We start from the raw sequence: 15,309 nt of genomic DNA, 5'->3' as shown, positions 1-15,309 counted from the left end.
GTAAAGATGAAGATACATTTGTGCCAACATATTTTTTAGAAATAGAGATGCATATAACCAATTAGTGTTCATTAGGGTCAATCACTGTTCATTGAGTAGAGCATGGGACACAATTTCTAAAGGCCCAAAGAATAGATTATTAAAGTTTATGACCCATCCAAACCGGGCCTAACCGACCCGCCATCAACTGGCAAGTTAAAACCCTAGAAACAAAGAACGATAAAACCCCTTTGCCGCTCGTCGGGGTTTCTGCAGTCGCTGGGAGCAAAAAGCAGAGAGCTAACCAGAAGCCGCCCACTTCCTATCCTTCACTATGCCTAAGTCTAAGCGCGATCGACAAGGTCCGCCGTCCACTCCTTTCTGTTTGGTTGCTGAGAAAACTTGCGGAAAACCAAGAAATTCCAATCCTTTTATTCGTTTTAATATTAACGCATATATATAAATATATTTATGTTTCGAACTGTCAGCTGAAATCTCTGTAAATTAGGTTGTTTATCATGAATTAAGAGATTGTTTTCTTTTGTGTTACATATAATTGGTTTTGGGTTTGAATTGTTGAATTCTTTTTCTATTTTTTTTTAAATATTATGTTTGTGTGGTTTAAATTGGAAGCTAAAATTAATTGGTTTGAATTTTGTTTCATAATATTTTCCTTTGTTAAGAGTTTTTAGTTTGATGATAACAAAAATTTAACATGTAGAAAATGAAAATTTTGATAGTTATTGAAATTGGGATGTGCTATTCACACACCTATTTTTACTTCTCACACACCCTTTATTAATTTCTGTCATTTGATCTTCTTTAATTCAGTCGATCTGACGGCCACAAATTAAGAGGGAGTGTATGAAGTAAAAAGGGGAGTGTGGATATCACACCCCATTGAAATTTTGCATATGATGAAAGTTTTAATTTTTTTTTAAAAGTAAATCTCGCAAACATTGGGCGATTGGTCTTATGGATTGGAGAATGGTATGAATAATATTATGGTACGGTTCGTGATTGATTTGAGTTTATGGTTGCAGTTACATTGTCCAAGACAAAGAAGAAGGGAAGGGAACATAAAGAAACAATAGTAAATACGATACGGCAGGCAGCGGAAGATTACAATTCTGCTTATGTCTTCTCTTTTGAGAACATGCGGAATCATAAATTCAAGGAGTTCAGAGATCAGCTCAAATCAAACAGCAGGCAAGTTCATTTTCAAGATGCTCCATTGGTTTTAGTGGTAACCGGTAACTCATTATGTATGCCGTGAAATTTAGAGAAAACAAACTCGCACGCTGATGTTTAGTACCCAAAAACAAACAAAAAAAAACTCCAGTTGACAGTGCAGTTTTAGGCTCATAATTGGTTGACTACGCAGAATACTTTCAATCAATGTTTCAACTCTTTTTAATTTGATTGCATCCTAAACATGTAGAGTATCGGTCATCTATAGTTTGTTTTGCAATATAAGCTAAAAAGAGGAGAGACTTTGCAGATAAAAATGGAGAAGATAAATTCAACTTTTTTTGTGCTTTGATTGGTTGTCCTAGGAAGAAATTAATTGTATTTTTTTCATTGGTGGGGTGCTCTGTAATCTTAAACGATCCAAGACTTCAAATTCTTTTTCCCATCTCTCAACTTTCAAAGAAAATTAAAATGTGGGCCCCCCAAGAAAAATCTGATGCTTCTTATGGCTTTGGGGATGGAAACTTTTTGAAGGCGTGAGAAGGCATCTTTTACAAAACCCAGGCAGCCTTTTCAAAATCAAACTTTAAAGCCTTAAAATGATTTAAGATCACTTTCCTGTGGAGAACCAACCACAATTGAAAGCGAGTTGTTGGCCGAGAATTGATCTTTGAACTAGAAAAAGTTAGCTTTGAGAGAATAAATCCTGTATTGGAGTAAACTAACTGTGCTCATAATATGGTTATTTCAACTTGTACATGTAAGTATGTAACTGTTTTGTGGAAAGATAAGTTTCTTAGTCATGGATTCCACAATTTGGGCAAGTGTATCATGAGGGATTTCATTGTTGTTCTCAGGTTTTTCCTTGGCTCAAACAAAGTCATGCAAATTGCCTTAGGTCGGTCTGAATCTGATGAGATTAGACCAGGCCTCCACAAAGTTTCTAAGGTACTCCTTTATTGCACCCAAGATTTCTACTGTCTATTTTTAAGTTGAAATTATTGTCTTATACCTTTTGTTTATTTTTCTTAGGTTCTGCATGGAGATGCTGGTCTATGTTTTACCAATTTGCCCAAGGAAGAGGTTGAAAGGTAAAAGCACACATTTACTCATGTTTACAAGCTTGGGAAATGTATGGAGTTTTGGATTATCTACTTATATAGGTGATGGGCTATATGAAGCTTTATAACTCAGTTCTTAGAACTTCACAATATTGTACCTTATTGACATATAAGGGAGTCTATGATGGTCAATTATATGAGATCCATGCCTGCAGTGATTTTACTGAATGTGGATTGCAAAACACATACGTCTTTATCTACATTATTAATACTCTATTAACGCACCTTACCCCTGGAAAAATAGTTGAAATAAAAACAATATGGTACAGTTTGAAGGAAGAAACTAAAGTTTGCTAATAGTGTGATGTTCAACAATATAAATACTCTACTAACGCATCTTATCCCTGGTTAATTGAATGTTTCTGGTGAAGAGCTTTGGTGCTAACATTATTTTGCCACAATGTTCTGATCTTGTAGTTGTAGGGTACCTTGAGAGTTTTATCCAAATATGTGCTCATTTTCTTTTTAAGTTTCAAAATTTGAAAATATCCTTTCGTCCAAGTACCTTATACTTGTTTTATTTTTAATATGTTTTCAAATGCTCTCTTTTTTGGCAGGTTATTCAATGAATATGAGGAGCATGACTTCGCAAGGACAGGAAGCGTTTCGACGGAAAAGGTTCTTGAGATTTTTTGTGTGTGTAGTTAGTGTTACATTGTGAGGTTATAGTTGAAACACTAGACTTATCTTCTGGGGTTATATTCTTTGGTTTAGCTGTTAGCTTTCAACTATTCCTACCATTAACTCATGAATCTTATTTCAAATGTATTAGGTGGAGCTTATGGAGGGTCCTTTGGAGCAATTCAGTCATGAGATGGAACCCTTTCTTAGAAAACAAGGGATGCCTGTCCGATTAAACAAAGGTACCTATTTGCTTTCTTGGTTTGCCAGTCTCTGCACATGTAACAGAAGACAATGTAAACCATTTTGAGTCTACTCATACTTGCAGGTGTTATAGAGCTTGTTTCAGACTTCCTTGTCTGTGATGAAGGAAAGCCTTTGTCACCTGAGTCAGCTCGGATACTGGTTCGTTTCATGCTCGTATTTTTACTTAGTTTGTATTTCAAGTACATGGAATATCATTGTGTGTGTGTGTGGTCCATTTCCAGTCCCAACGAGTTTTTATGCATGACGGTTGCCCTCAATTTCTCCTATTATGAAATTTGTTGAAACAAATTAGTAATGATAATAGTACGTGTGTGACCTAATTTACGTATTTTGTACGCAGCGTTTGTTGGGAACCAAGATGGCTAGTTTCCGACTTCACTTGATATGCAGATGGAGCCCTGGTGATTTTGAACAATATGCTCCAGGACCAGATGATTCAGGTATCGAATCCTCGTAAACGCTAATACGAGATCCATTGGCATTTGAATACAACACGACGGGTTGTGGGGAATTATGATGTCTGTACTATTAAGAAATACAATGGCACTTGCAGGCCCTCGGCCGTTTTTGAGTTCGCTTTGGTTTTTGGTCGTTGTCTGTAACCTCTGCACTATTAGCTTTTAATCCATATGTTTTGACCTGCTGCTGTATGCTTTAGTTTTTCTGTAGACCATTTAGCATTTATAAGAAATATTGCTATTTCTGCAAAATCCCAAATTACAAGTACTCATTAGAGTCTTATTAGTGGGCACAGATTTCCTAGTTCTTATGAGTTTCACGGTTTTGATATTCACACACCCCTTTCTATTTCCCACAAACCCCTCTTAGTTTACGGCCATCAAATCGAATGAATTGAAGATCAAATGACATAAATTAACAAGGTGTGGGAAGTAAAAATGGATGTGTGAACCATCCTATTTTGTTCTTGTGTTAGTAGATCAATCAAATGCGTTTTTTATTACTTGGTTTAGATCATTAAATGTTAAGAGTATTTGACGTCCTAGATTCGCAGGACCAAATAAAAGCAATAATCTAGGTCATTCAATGCTCACAACATTTGATGCTACGTAGCATAGAAGAATTAGTTTACTTGAGTGCCTAAAAAGGCTGTATGGGACTAGTGTGTATTAAACAGAAGAATCCTGCCGTAAAGGTTGTCTATTGAGCCAGCCCAATCGTCTGTGACTAATTAAGCATTTTGGGGTTGATCCTAGCTACCATATACAAAAAGTCTCCCAAGAAATAACTTGCCAAAATGGACTCGTGACAACTTGCACATCTTACACAAACAGTCCACAAACAAGCCACAAAATTCAAATTCACACGACCGCTGGACCGCTCAAGTTGCTTTGAGACAACTGATTGAGCATCTCCAACGGAGAGATGCAAATCTGAGATGTAAAAACACATTCGCATCTCCGGGAGATGCGAATGTGGAACCATGAATGAAGAGACAAACAAAAGAGCACGACGGAGATGAATAGACATGGCATGTACGGTCACCTATGAGGGGTGGATCAGGTACTATATTGTACCCGTACGGTACGATCATATAAAGCACATAAGATTAAGCTAAATAGAACAAAGTATGAAGAGATGAACCTCTTTCTAAAATCAGCATTCATGCCTTCATGAGAAAAAGCATAAATGAGAAACGAAACACGGTTTCTTGATTCTGACACAAACCCTTGTTTACAATGCAGCCGACTCCGCCTTCTTTTTATCCTCCAAAAGCTTTAGCTCCTTACGCCAACCTTCCAGTTTCGTCAACTTGTCCAACTGTTCTGACTTAACATCTTGCTGATTAGTTTTCTGCTGTTGAGCTTCTGCAAGTCGAATCTGCAAAGGTGAACCATAACGTAAGAGAAAACGCACTGCATGGTTTTTCAAATCATGTCACATTTTTTGCGGATCCTGACGTTTCTGCACCAAATTGTAGACTTACACCGGAGGGAAAACTGAATAATCACCTTACATAAAACTGACTATAGCATCTGCTTCTTTTCTTTCAAGTATTTAATAAATAAATCAAAGTTCCATTTTTGTTTTAGAAAAAAAAAACTTTGGATGTAAGGCGTACCCCAAAGTTCTCAATCAAAACCAATATGTATAAGTTTTAACTGAATTTGACATCAAAAGGAGAAAATTATCTTGACAAACCCATGACACGCAAAAAGGATAGGGCTACGTATTCCTAACCTGCCGAACAATTTCCATAGTCATAGTGGAGCAAGGAAAACAGATGGTCTTATATCATTTAAAGACAAGGCTAAAAGGGTTAATAAACTATACCTTCTTTTTAAGAGCTCGAATTCTTTTATCTATATCTTGAGCTGGACCTGCTGGACATGAATTCTCAGTTGAGTCAGAGGGAGGGGTAACTAAAGGACTAGAAGAAACACCTAGCTCGTTCATCTGAGATGCCAATGACTCAACAGCTTCTGATACATGACCCAAATTTTCAACTTCTTCTTCCTTTGTTTCCCCACTTTCCGAGGTTTTCTCCTTCTCAAGAGCAGCCTGCAGATCACAGAATAACAGAGGAAATCAAGCAGCTTGAAAACCGCAATATCAAATTACAGATTAACACCGATTCCCAAAAACTGTAATTTTACACAACAGTAATTGCATGAGTTCAGAAGATTAAAAGCATTTCTATTTGAAAACCATCTCTTGCTAAACTTAAAAGCAAAGCTATAAGTTTAAAATCACGAATTCCCATATTTGTGCTTTGTATATCTTTTGCGTTCTTAGCAAACAAGAACAAAGACAATTCCTCTTACTTCGTTACTAAGCTATTCCAATACAGGGACAAACCTGAACATCAACACAAAGATGAAAAAGGGATTATTGCCTATGTTTTCGCTCCTTTATAACAGCATTACATCATAATTTCTACCTTGGAAGGCAATACCGTTAGCGCAATACATTGAGTATGTGAGATGGCAATGTATAACATATGACTTTGAGCAGCACAAGTGGATCTAGAATGGGAGCCATCAATCATGGAGCCACCCCATCAAATTTTCAAAACTTTTACACCTCAAATATTTAAAGTTTTTGAAAGTTCTGAATTCTTTAGAATGACGAAATAAAATAGTAAAAGAAATCAATTTCAAAAAGGAACCACTTTAACTTTGACCAATTTTAAGCTTTGTTTCAAATTCTTTCAATTCTTTTTTTTTTTTCAAAACTACTGGGTCACTCGGTATTACTGAATCAAGTGACTTTCCTTTCAGCTCATGCTCTCCATTTCAGTCTCTAGTTAATCAAAGACAGATTTATGGGTTGTCAGCAAGATACTATTGAGTTCTTGGTTAGTGGATTAATTATGTACCTAATGGGTGTTTGCCACATGCCGTGGGGTTGTTCCTAGAGACGTTGGCACCTTGGTTGTTACCAGATACTTCCACAATGGTGGACACTATAGTTTTATACTTGTAGCTGTTTAATTTAGCATTTGGAAAGCAATTCAGTGAATTCAGTTTTAGCATTCAATTGAACATAGTTATTGAATATGGTGATGGCAAAGCTGATCTTGAAGTGGATCGGAACGTCTCTAGATCATAACATGGTTTATGTGGGCTGCTGTTATTGTCTTAAACTAGATGTCCTCATGAAGCACTGAATCCGTTTATAACCATGTATTAGAATGCGGCTTCATACACAATACACAATATTGTCTGTTCTGTGGACCTGTTTGTGCTGAGCTGTTAGCCTGAAGACAGTAGTAAAAGTGGGAGAGAAACCTTACAGTCAAATCCAATATGATTCACAAGAACAAACCAAAGGGATCAATCTTTCTCATTGTTAGCTCTAAAACCCGACTTCACTGCCACTTAAGAAATTGTAAAACCATTTTAAACAAGATCAGCACCCTATTTTCCTCTAATTTAGCTCTAAAACCCGACTTCACTGCCACTTAAGAAATCGTAATACCATTTTAAACAAGATCAGCACCCTATTTTCCTCTAATTCTGTTTTATTCACACCCCCGTGACCCCACATATGCTACAAAGTCTACACTCCTCTCTCTGTCTCCCGTGGTCAGCACCACTGTAACCCTTACGTTCCTAAAGCTTGCATCAATAACCTAGGTAGTTAATGTTTATATACTAATGCAACGGAGACCCTTAATCACCAATCATTAGTGAAACAAATAGTAGCACTTCTAAGAAATCACATCAATTGCATTTTCTATTATATTTCTTGTTTAATTAACCTTTTATAAGCAACAAAAGTATAACCTACAACCATAAAGCTTTTGAACAAAATAAAAATAGAAAAAAAAAAAGAAGAAAAAAAAAGAGAGGGAAAATATATTAAAAACATAAGTAAAAGACTTACCTAATCATTGGACTAAAAAATACCACAAAATCCCCCAAAATGTTCAATTGATCAAATAGAAAAAGCTCCATTATTTCAAAGCTTCTATTAGGATATTAGCATACATGGCCTTCTTTGAGCATCCTTCGCATAGCTATTAACATAGGTTGGCAGAAGAAAGAAATATGCAATTCAAAATTGTTTACCTATACATGTTGGTTTCACAAGAGTGAAGAAACAAAAATTTGCCCCACAAGTGCCGAATGAAAAGAAATGGCAGCGTGTGTGAGTCTCCTTTGCATGGCTATACAAACACCAACTAAGAACCAGATCTAACTTTAAGATCATTCTCAAATTATAGAAAATGACACACGGGGAGGTGCGTAGGTGCCCTGATTTGCATTCCAAGGGGAAGAGCACGGACACGCCTCGACAACGCCGTATAAAAAGATTTAAACCCTCTAAAGTAGTCTTCTTTTATAGAGTTTGAACAGCGGACAACGTAGACTAACCTAAGAGAGCATCCATTCATCCATACAGCATTACACTTCAGATGCTTAGCCTTGGTTTTTGTCATAGCCAGACATTGAGTAGATAGCTAAGAAATGTCAAGAGAACAAAATGTTGTGCCTTTGCTTTCATTTGACACCTATTTAGGGGAGAAAGAATAATCAAATATTAAAAGGGTTTTAGTCGGCTAGGGATGCATCAAAGGGAGAGTCCTAAAGTTTTTTCTTATTACCATCTTGTGTTGATGTTTTCAGCTCACGCTGGTGCAAATATCATTTGTTATCCTGATGAAACATGTGGTCCACAATTAGATAAAGTTGTTTTGTTTGTGATTCTAGCTCCCAAGTGACTCAAATTTCTGGCTTTTGGTTAAACACGACGGCTAAACTACACTATCAAATCGCCCCTCATGAGTAGGTTCTCGAACTTTGCACTTGAAAACCAAAGCACATAGGAATTTAGCTAAAATCTACTCTACAAATTCCATATGGCAACAAACAATGATCAACAAAGGAAAAAGGAAATGAAGACAAACCTGTATCCGCTTCTCCTTTTTTCTTTCGTTCCTCTTTACAGACTTAGTCTTGGGTTTCGTTGTATCAACGGAATTATCATCATAACCCGGCGGTCCAGCCGCTGAGGCCATCTCCTTTTTCCACTGCATTACAAAAGTAAAAATCCCACTCTGAGCTTCCTTTCACTAAATTCAAACAACTAACTTCTAACCTTCCCAATTTCCACAAACAATCAAACCGAGACGAAAAAAAACACGGGTTTATCAAAAAGATTCAAACTTTTTCACTTTTCTTTTTATTTCTAATCACCAAACATTCCAACTGACACTTTTGTAGGCAAAAGGCAAAAGGGTACAAAGAGAGAAAATGATATCATACCAAAGCACCTTTGGATTGGTAAATGGCGACTTCCTCTTGGGGGACATATCCAGCCCGAATGCGGATTGGTTTACGGAGCGTACCGTCGGGTCGTCGGGTTGGCGCCAGAAGCCTCTCCCCTTCTTTTAGGGTTTTGCCAAGCTCCGCCAATTGCTTAAGCGGCGGATCTCCTCCTTCTCCTCCGCTTCCATTGTTACTGCTCGCCATGGCTGATTGATCACCAAATCAACTTTGTACTCCTAGAGAGAGAGAGAGGAGAGAGGGGAGAGAGAGAGCTGGTACTTTCGCTTAGTTGGCTACTTCGCTGGTTTCTTTAGTTCCAACATCCAACGAAGCAAAAGTAGAGATGGCCACCAGGGCGAATCAATAGTAACATCCGGGCCCTTCTCGTCGGGTAAAAGCATTTTCCATTTAATCCTTAGGGTTTAGGCGTGCAATTGACGGGGAGGTGATTAAAAATAGAAAAATGACGGTTAAAGGTGAGATTTTTTTTATGAATTTTTTGCCACTCATATTTTTAACGTAATATTTTATAATATTAGCACAAGAATTAACGTTAACTGTCAGTTAGTAGAGAAGACATGAAGAATCTCACTTTTTAAAGAGTCCAATTGACCATTCTCTTAAAAATATTTTCACAAAAAGATTAGTTTTACTCAACATCTCCAAAGCGAACATCAAATTTCATTTTGATAGCTAACTTGGTAATTTGATATATTATCAATATTTTTCTTTCATCCAATATGCTAAAATTTATTGTTCCATTTATGTTTTTTAAACAAAAATAATAAAGAAAGATGGGTTGCTGTTGGTTTAAAAATAATAAAATAATAGTTAAATATGATAGAATTTAAAGTAAAGCAGTGGAATGATTTTGGAAATAACAAAAACTAGATTTGAAGGGAATAGTACGTCATTTGTTTCTATTATATATACTAGCATACGGTCAAATACAAAGTGTGTGAGAAATTTTTTTATTTTTGTTTTTGAAATAGGAGAGAGGATGAAAGTGATAGAGAATGTGGGAGTGAGATTTTTTTTTTAATTGGAGATATGTTAGGATTACGTGAGATTTTGAAAAAAAATAGCAAAATTTGGTTGTGTGAAATTACATTTCTATCTCATATTTTTTATTAATGTTCTGGTTTAATTAGAGGGTTAAAATGATAATTTCATAGATTTTGGTTGACAATGAATATTTTATTAATTAATAGGGATTATATAGTGACATTTTTTACATCTCCTCTGGAGATGTTCTAAAACGACACCAACTATTTTTTATTTTTCTTGAACAAATGATATTATCTACATTAAGGGAAGGGGATGAGCTTAACCTCATAATAAACTAGCAAAAATATAGTTCAAATTTGCCTTTGACGAGAATCGAACATAGGATATCTCATTTATAAGTTAAGTTAAGAAGAGGAATATTACACTGGCAGTTACTATTAAACTTTTAAATAATAATTATCATTAAATTAGTTCAAATTAGTTTAAGAGAGGTGTATTCAATTGAGAATGTGAGAGATTTTAATGGATTTATAAATCCATGGATTTTTATGGAGTTTAATTGATTTGTAGAGATTCCAGATAAAATTTTGATTCAATTCCCTCGAAATCTCATGGGAATAGGTGAGATTTGTGGATACTTAAAATACACTACGAAATCTCTCCAATTCCCTCTAATTCTTTAACTTTCTCAAATTCTTTAAAATCAATTTCTAATTGAATACACCTGGAATGTTATAAACTTCTTTAAAATCTTAATTGAATACACTGGATTTCTAAGAATTTTAATAAACTATTTTGAAATTCTAATTGAATACACCTGGAATTTCAGAGAATCACTTAAAATCCTAATTGAATAATCCTGGAATTATTAATTCCCTGAAATTCTCTAATAATCCTAATTGAATACAACCCTCTAAGAATCAAAGGGTGCGTTTACCAATTGGAGCCAAACGGAGTCCAGCAAATTCCCCGCCCATCACATCGGAGCCAAATGGAGGTGATGATGGCGCTTCAGGTGATTAGCAGCTGGTAGTGCTACTGGTGATTAGCAGCTGATTGGGTCCCAATTCGGAGGGATTGGGCTGCGTACGGTTTAGGAGGAAGAGCAGATGATACAGCGGGTCTCATCCTCCTCGTTGTTGTAGTTTGGGTGGCGGCCCTGGTGGATCAAGTGGTGGTGTGGTTGGGATCTATGGCCATGGTGATCTCTCCGGGCAGTGGGTGTGGGTGTTCTTTGATTGTCAGTTGATTGAATTGATTGGCGTTCCTTGATCTCTATTGGGTTGCAGGCCAAGTGTTTGCTTTTTGTCCCAAAAGAAAGAAAGAAAGAAAGAAAGAAAGAAAGAAATAGAGAAAATGGACAAGACCTCCAAAAAGAAGGGTAATTTTAGAAAGGGCAAGGATGAAAAGCTGATTGTTGAATCTGATGGTTGGTGGTGGTTGATCCACAGGGGAATCACAGCTTCATTCTTGTCCATTGCATTGTTTTCCTTGTTGGTTCGAGCCGCGGTCTCGCTGCATCCTTACTCTGGTGCTGGAAATCCTCCCAAGTTTGGGGACTTTGAAGCACAGAGGCATTGGATGGAGATCACTATCAATCTCCCAATCAACCAATGGTATCGAAACAGTACGGTCAATGATCTCGGATACTGGGGTCTTGACTACCCTCCTCTCACTGCCTATCAGAGTTATGTTCATGGCCTTTTCCTCAGACATTTCAGTCCTGAGTCAGTTGCGCTTTTCGCTTCCCGTGGCCATGAGTCCTATTTGGGAAAACTACTCATGAGGTGGACGGTGTTGTCTTCTGATGCCTTGGTGTTCTTTCCTGCTGTTTTATACTTTGTTCTTGTTTACTATGCTGGTCAAAACCCAAGTCGCCGAAGGAGTGACATAGCGTGGCATATCACCATTATTTTACTCAATCCGTGTCTCATCCTAATTGATCATGGTCATTTCCAGGTTACATTTGATTTTTCTATTGCATTCTGCACATTTTTGTTGGCGTCCATGCAATATTTGTGGTTCTTACTCGGAACTGTTTAGATTTACAATCTTTTTGTTTTTGGTTTTTGTTCAGTATAATTGCATCAGCTTGGGTCTGACTGTGGGAGCTATTGCCTCTGTTCTTTCGGATAAAGATCTTGTAGCCTGTGTCCTATACAGTCTTGCTCTAAACCACAAACAGGTATCTTGTGATTCGGTTTTAAAGGTGCCTCATGGTTGTTTAAGTTTCATTCTTTATTCTTAGTGACATTTGTATTTCCTCCCTTAAATGTGGCATGAAAACTAAATTGTTGTATCGAAATTGTCAAGCGACATTTTAAATTTTGCCTCAAACGTAATTGGAGAAAGTTAGCATATAATATTGGAAAATAGATTTCTGAAAGTGAACACATAAGTGGCTGGCTCTTGCATATTAATGTGAGAATTAATGCACTGTCTTTTTTCACTAATCAAAATACGGGTGGTAGGTGACTTGATCTAATGAAAGAGTGGCTACGGTGGTTACCATGAATCACACGATGACGTGATCCACTGGACCACTGGTAGTTACTTTTTTGTCATAATCATCTTGTTCTTAATAGATGATTTGGAACTTTGCCCACAGTTTTCACAAATCACGACATTGATTTCTCATTCTTTGTTTTAAATGGAAACCTAAGCCTGAGGAGGGTGGATGGTGAGAGCCCAATTCTTATCATAGAGGACGCTATCAGTAGAGCTCCCCTAGGACCCCCACCACAACCTTGTATACCATAAAAATATTGAAATTATTTCATGATTCAAGTTCAGAATATTTTGGAATAACAAATGAATTGTCCATTTTGGAAACTCACTCAGTCTCATTAGAATAAATATGAGTGGAACCCACTTATTTACCAAAATTGATTCTACAGCAGAGAATAATACCCATTTGCTGAACGTAATATGTTTTTCTGCAGATGAGTGCGTATTTTGCTCCTGCATTTTTCAGTCATCTCCTGGGTAAATGCCTAAGGCGCCGGTATCCTGTTCTAGAAGTGTTAAAACTTGGCCTTGTGGTCCTGGGAACGTTTGTTGTTGTATGGTGGCCGTATGTTCATTCAACGGAAGCCTTTTTTGGGGTAAGCACTAGTTAATTTTGTCAGTTTGTGAATTTTCAGCTTCAGTTTGTTTCTTTTAATAAAAATCTATAACTTAAACTCAATCTTCTCTGTGGTTCTACTTCCGAGGTCTAGTAAACCATGACAAAGTTATGCTGTGCGCTTTAGCTCATGCCCAAACTACAAATATATACACTGGTTCACATTTTGCTTCAGAATGTTTTTAGCCAACTAAAAGAATGCGGTTATGTGGGTCATATGTCTCAAGCATTGAAACTCGTGACTCACTTGTATATGGTGCTGGATTTTACACAGTTATGTGGATCATAAGTCGCAGGCATTGAAACACTTTACTTGTTTTTAAGTTGCCCCAATGTAGATGTCAAATTATTGATGGCACTGTTGTGTGGGTTTAATTTAAAACTAACAACAAGGTCAACTTAGAGAATCATTGAAGATGTTAGACATAATAAATATTAGTTAAAAGTTAATGACACTTGATTTATGTGTTTATTTCTTATTCTTATGAAGAAAGAAAATTTAATAGCATACGGGTATTTAGAAGGTAAAGAAGATATATATATATATATTTGGTAAAAAGAATCAAGATATGCTTGGTTTCTCTTGTTTACAACACACAACAGGTGTTTGTTTCCTTATTAGTTTTGGTCAATTGTGCAGGTTCTCTCTCGTCTTGCTCCTTTTGAGAGAGGGATATTTGAGGATTATGTAGCTAACTTTTGGTGCACCACTTCGGTTCTTGTAAAATGGAAGAGATTATTTCCGACACAGTCCCTGAAGCTTATCAGCTTGGGTGCAACTGTTTCTACTTTCCTGCCTTCAATGATTCAGCAGATATGGGCTCCGAGCAAGCCGGGTTTCCTTTATGGGTTGCTGAATAGTGCTTTCTCGTTTTATCTCTTCTCATTCCAAGGTTAGTGAAGTTTTCCCATCGTCTCAACTTCTGTTCATGATTTCACGATACTACAGTGCATAATGCTTCTTGTTCTTAACTTCCAGTGCACGAGAAGTCTATTTTACTACCTCTCCTGCCAGCAAGTCTTTTGGCAATGGAAGAACCATTTCTTTTTACCTGGATGACACTTTACGCCTTGTTCTCAATGTTCCCTCTTCTACACCGTGACAAACTGGTTCTACCCTATCTTGCACTATCTGCTCTCTTTATCCTTTTAAACCATGTGCCGAATGGAAGACGGACCACTAGGGACACAAGCGCCTTGAGATCATTTGTGATCACAGTCTCTGTCTTGTGCTCAGTCGTTCTTCATGTTGTTTATCTAAGCCTGCATCCCCCTGCCCGGTATCCTTTCCTTTTTGAAGCTTTGATAATGCTCGTTTGCTTCTCCCAGTTCGTCATTCTTACTGTTTACACCAATGCAAAACAATGGATGTTGCTTAAACACTCCAACTTGGTAGATAAAGAAAAGAAGCTCCTTTGAAACCTCTGTATTTAGGTAGATCAGGCAGCAAGTTTTGTGAAAGGACTTGATAGATTCCTTCAGTTCGACATCGGGCCTCGACTCAACTTGATTTGCACCATCAGATGCTCCCCGAGATTGAATTGTATGACATTGGTTCATTTGGATTCCGGCAAAAACAAACAGCTTCAGTGCTTCTTCTTGAAGAATTCCATGACCGGAAATTTGTATTCCGGCCAAATTTCAACTTGCATTTTTGTTTGTAAACGTGTAATCTTTACAAATTGGTTCATTTGGATTCCGGCCAAAACAAACAGCTTCAAATATACATTACTCGTCTAACGTCCATGTCTTGACCAATTAAAATTGTGTTTTCGTATTTAAACACCGAGTTGACCATGTTCTCTCATTTTAGCCTAATTGGAGCTTTGGTCACTAAACTAAAAATTCGCGAGTGTCGGTCCCTAAACTTGTAATAATGTAGAGCAATAGTACTTTTAGCTAACTCTGTTAGAACATCCATTCATTTTTGGCCCTTTAAACCCTTTATTTTGGTTAGAAGTTCTAACGAAATTAGTGAAAAATCACATTATAACAAGTTCAGGATTAATGCTCACGGATTTTTAGTTTAAGGACAATGCTACAATTTTCTGTAATTTTAAATTGCGTGAAAAGACAAAAGAGGACATTATTTGATTTCACCACCTCCGTCTTCTTTTCCATCCTCCCGGAAACCGCATCAAGCCTGCGCTTTGGCCTGTCGTCCTCCCCAACTCAACCTTGCCCCCAATGCCCTCGCCAAACAATACTCGTCCTCTTCGCAAACACCGTTGTCCCGTTCGTCGCCTCGTTCACCATCAGGTTCGAC

The 15,309-nt window shown here is 37.1% G+C and overlaps 3 protein-coding genes across 4 annotated transcripts; 2 read left to right on the top strand and 1 right to left on the bottom strand.

Moving 5' to 3' along the window:
* Positions 1-174: 174 nt before the first annotated feature.
* LOC126604413 (uncharacterized) lies at positions 175-3,889 on the top strand. Its single transcript, XM_050271665.1, has 8 exons — positions 175-341; positions 1,023-1,188; positions 2,028-2,118; positions 2,203-2,261; positions 2,849-2,909; positions 3,064-3,154; positions 3,241-3,317; positions 3,520-3,889. The coding sequence occupies exons 1-8, from the start codon at positions 314-316 to the stop codon at positions 3,634-3,636; spliced, it is 690 nt and encodes a 229-aa protein (XP_050127622.1). The 5' UTR covers positions 175-313; the 3' UTR covers positions 3,637-3,889.
* Positions 3,890-4,652: 763 nt separating this feature from the next.
* LOC126604412 (partner of Y14 and mago-like) lies at positions 4,653-9,314 on the bottom strand. The gene is made up of 4 exons (XM_050271664.1): positions 8,909-9,314; positions 8,551-8,673; positions 5,472-5,699; positions 4,653-5,018 (listed from the first exon to the last, which is right to left on the bottom strand). Exons 1-4 carry the CDS (start codon positions 9,113-9,115, stop codon positions 4,872-4,874), a joined length of 705 nt encoding a protein of 234 aa, XP_050127621.1. The 5' UTR covers positions 9,116-9,314; the 3' UTR covers positions 4,653-4,871.
* A 1,501-nt stretch (positions 9,315-10,815) lies between these two features.
* LOC126603360 (probable dolichyl pyrophosphate Man9GlcNAc2 alpha-1,3-glucosyltransferase) lies at positions 10,816-14,783 on the top strand. Of its 2 annotated transcripts, XR_007616249.1 has the most exons (6): positions 10,816-11,878; positions 11,997-12,104; positions 12,862-13,023; positions 13,684-13,936; positions 14,023-14,597; positions 14,628-14,783. XR_007616249.1 is itself a non-coding variant. In XM_050270178.1 (5 exons), the coding sequence occupies exons 1-5, from the start codon at positions 11,276-11,278 to the stop codon at positions 14,460-14,462; spliced, it is 1,566 nt and encodes a 521-aa protein (XP_050126135.1). In that variant the 5' UTR covers positions 10,816-11,275; the 3' UTR covers positions 14,463-14,783. The 2 variants fall into 2 exon arrangements, 1 of the variants encoding a protein (XP_050126135.1); XM_050270178.1 differs by having other exon boundaries at positions 14,023-14,783.
* Positions 14,784-15,309: the final 526 nt, after the last annotated feature.

Source organism: Malus sylvestris, chromosome 15, assembly GCF_916048215.2.
Source record: "Malus sylvestris chromosome 15, drMalSylv7.2, whole genome shotgun sequence".
NCBI classification, from domain to species: domain Eukaryota; kingdom Viridiplantae; phylum Streptophyta; class Magnoliopsida; order Rosales; family Rosaceae; genus Malus; species Malus sylvestris.
This window is presented reverse-complemented; position numbering and strand designations above follow the sequence as displayed.

Excerpts from the sequence above, each read along its gene's own strand:
- LOC126604413 (XM_050271665.1), top strand. The coding sequence starts at position 314 with ATGCCTAAGTCTAAGCGCGATCGACAAG. Across the intron at positions 1,189-2,027 it reads CAGCTCAAATCAAACAGCAG|GTTTTTCCTTGGCTCAAACA; the intron begins GCAAGTTCATTT and ends TGTTGTTCTCAG. Across the intron at positions 3,155-3,240 it reads GCCTGTCCGATTAAACAAAG|GTGTTATAGAGCTTGTTTCA; the intron begins GTACCTATTTGC and ends TCATACTTGCAG.
- LOC126604412 (XM_050271664.1), bottom strand. The coding sequence starts at position 9,115 with ATGGCGAGCAGTAACAATGGAAGCGGAGGAGAAGGAGGAGATCCGCCG. Across the intron at positions 5,700-8,550 it reads AAAAGGAGAAGCGGATACAG|GCTGCTCTTGAGAAGGAGAA; the intron begins GTTTGTCTTCAT and ends TGTGATCTGCAG. Across the intron at positions 5,019-5,471 it reads TTCGAGCTCTTAAAAAGAAG|ATTCGACTTGCAGAAGCTCA; the intron begins GTATAGTTTATT and ends TCACCTTTGCAG.
- LOC126603360 (XM_050270178.1), top strand. The coding sequence starts at position 11,276 with ATGGACAAGACCTCCAAAAAGAAGGGTAATTTTAGAAAGGGCAAGGAT. Across the intron at positions 11,879-11,996 it reads TTGATCATGGTCATTTCCAG|TATAATTGCATCAGCTTGGG; the intron begins GTTACATTTGAT and ends GTTTTTGTTCAG. Across the intron at positions 12,105-12,861 it reads TTGCTCTAAACCACAAACAG|ATGAGTGCGTATTTTGCTCC; the intron begins GTATCTTGTGAT and ends GTTTTTCTGCAG.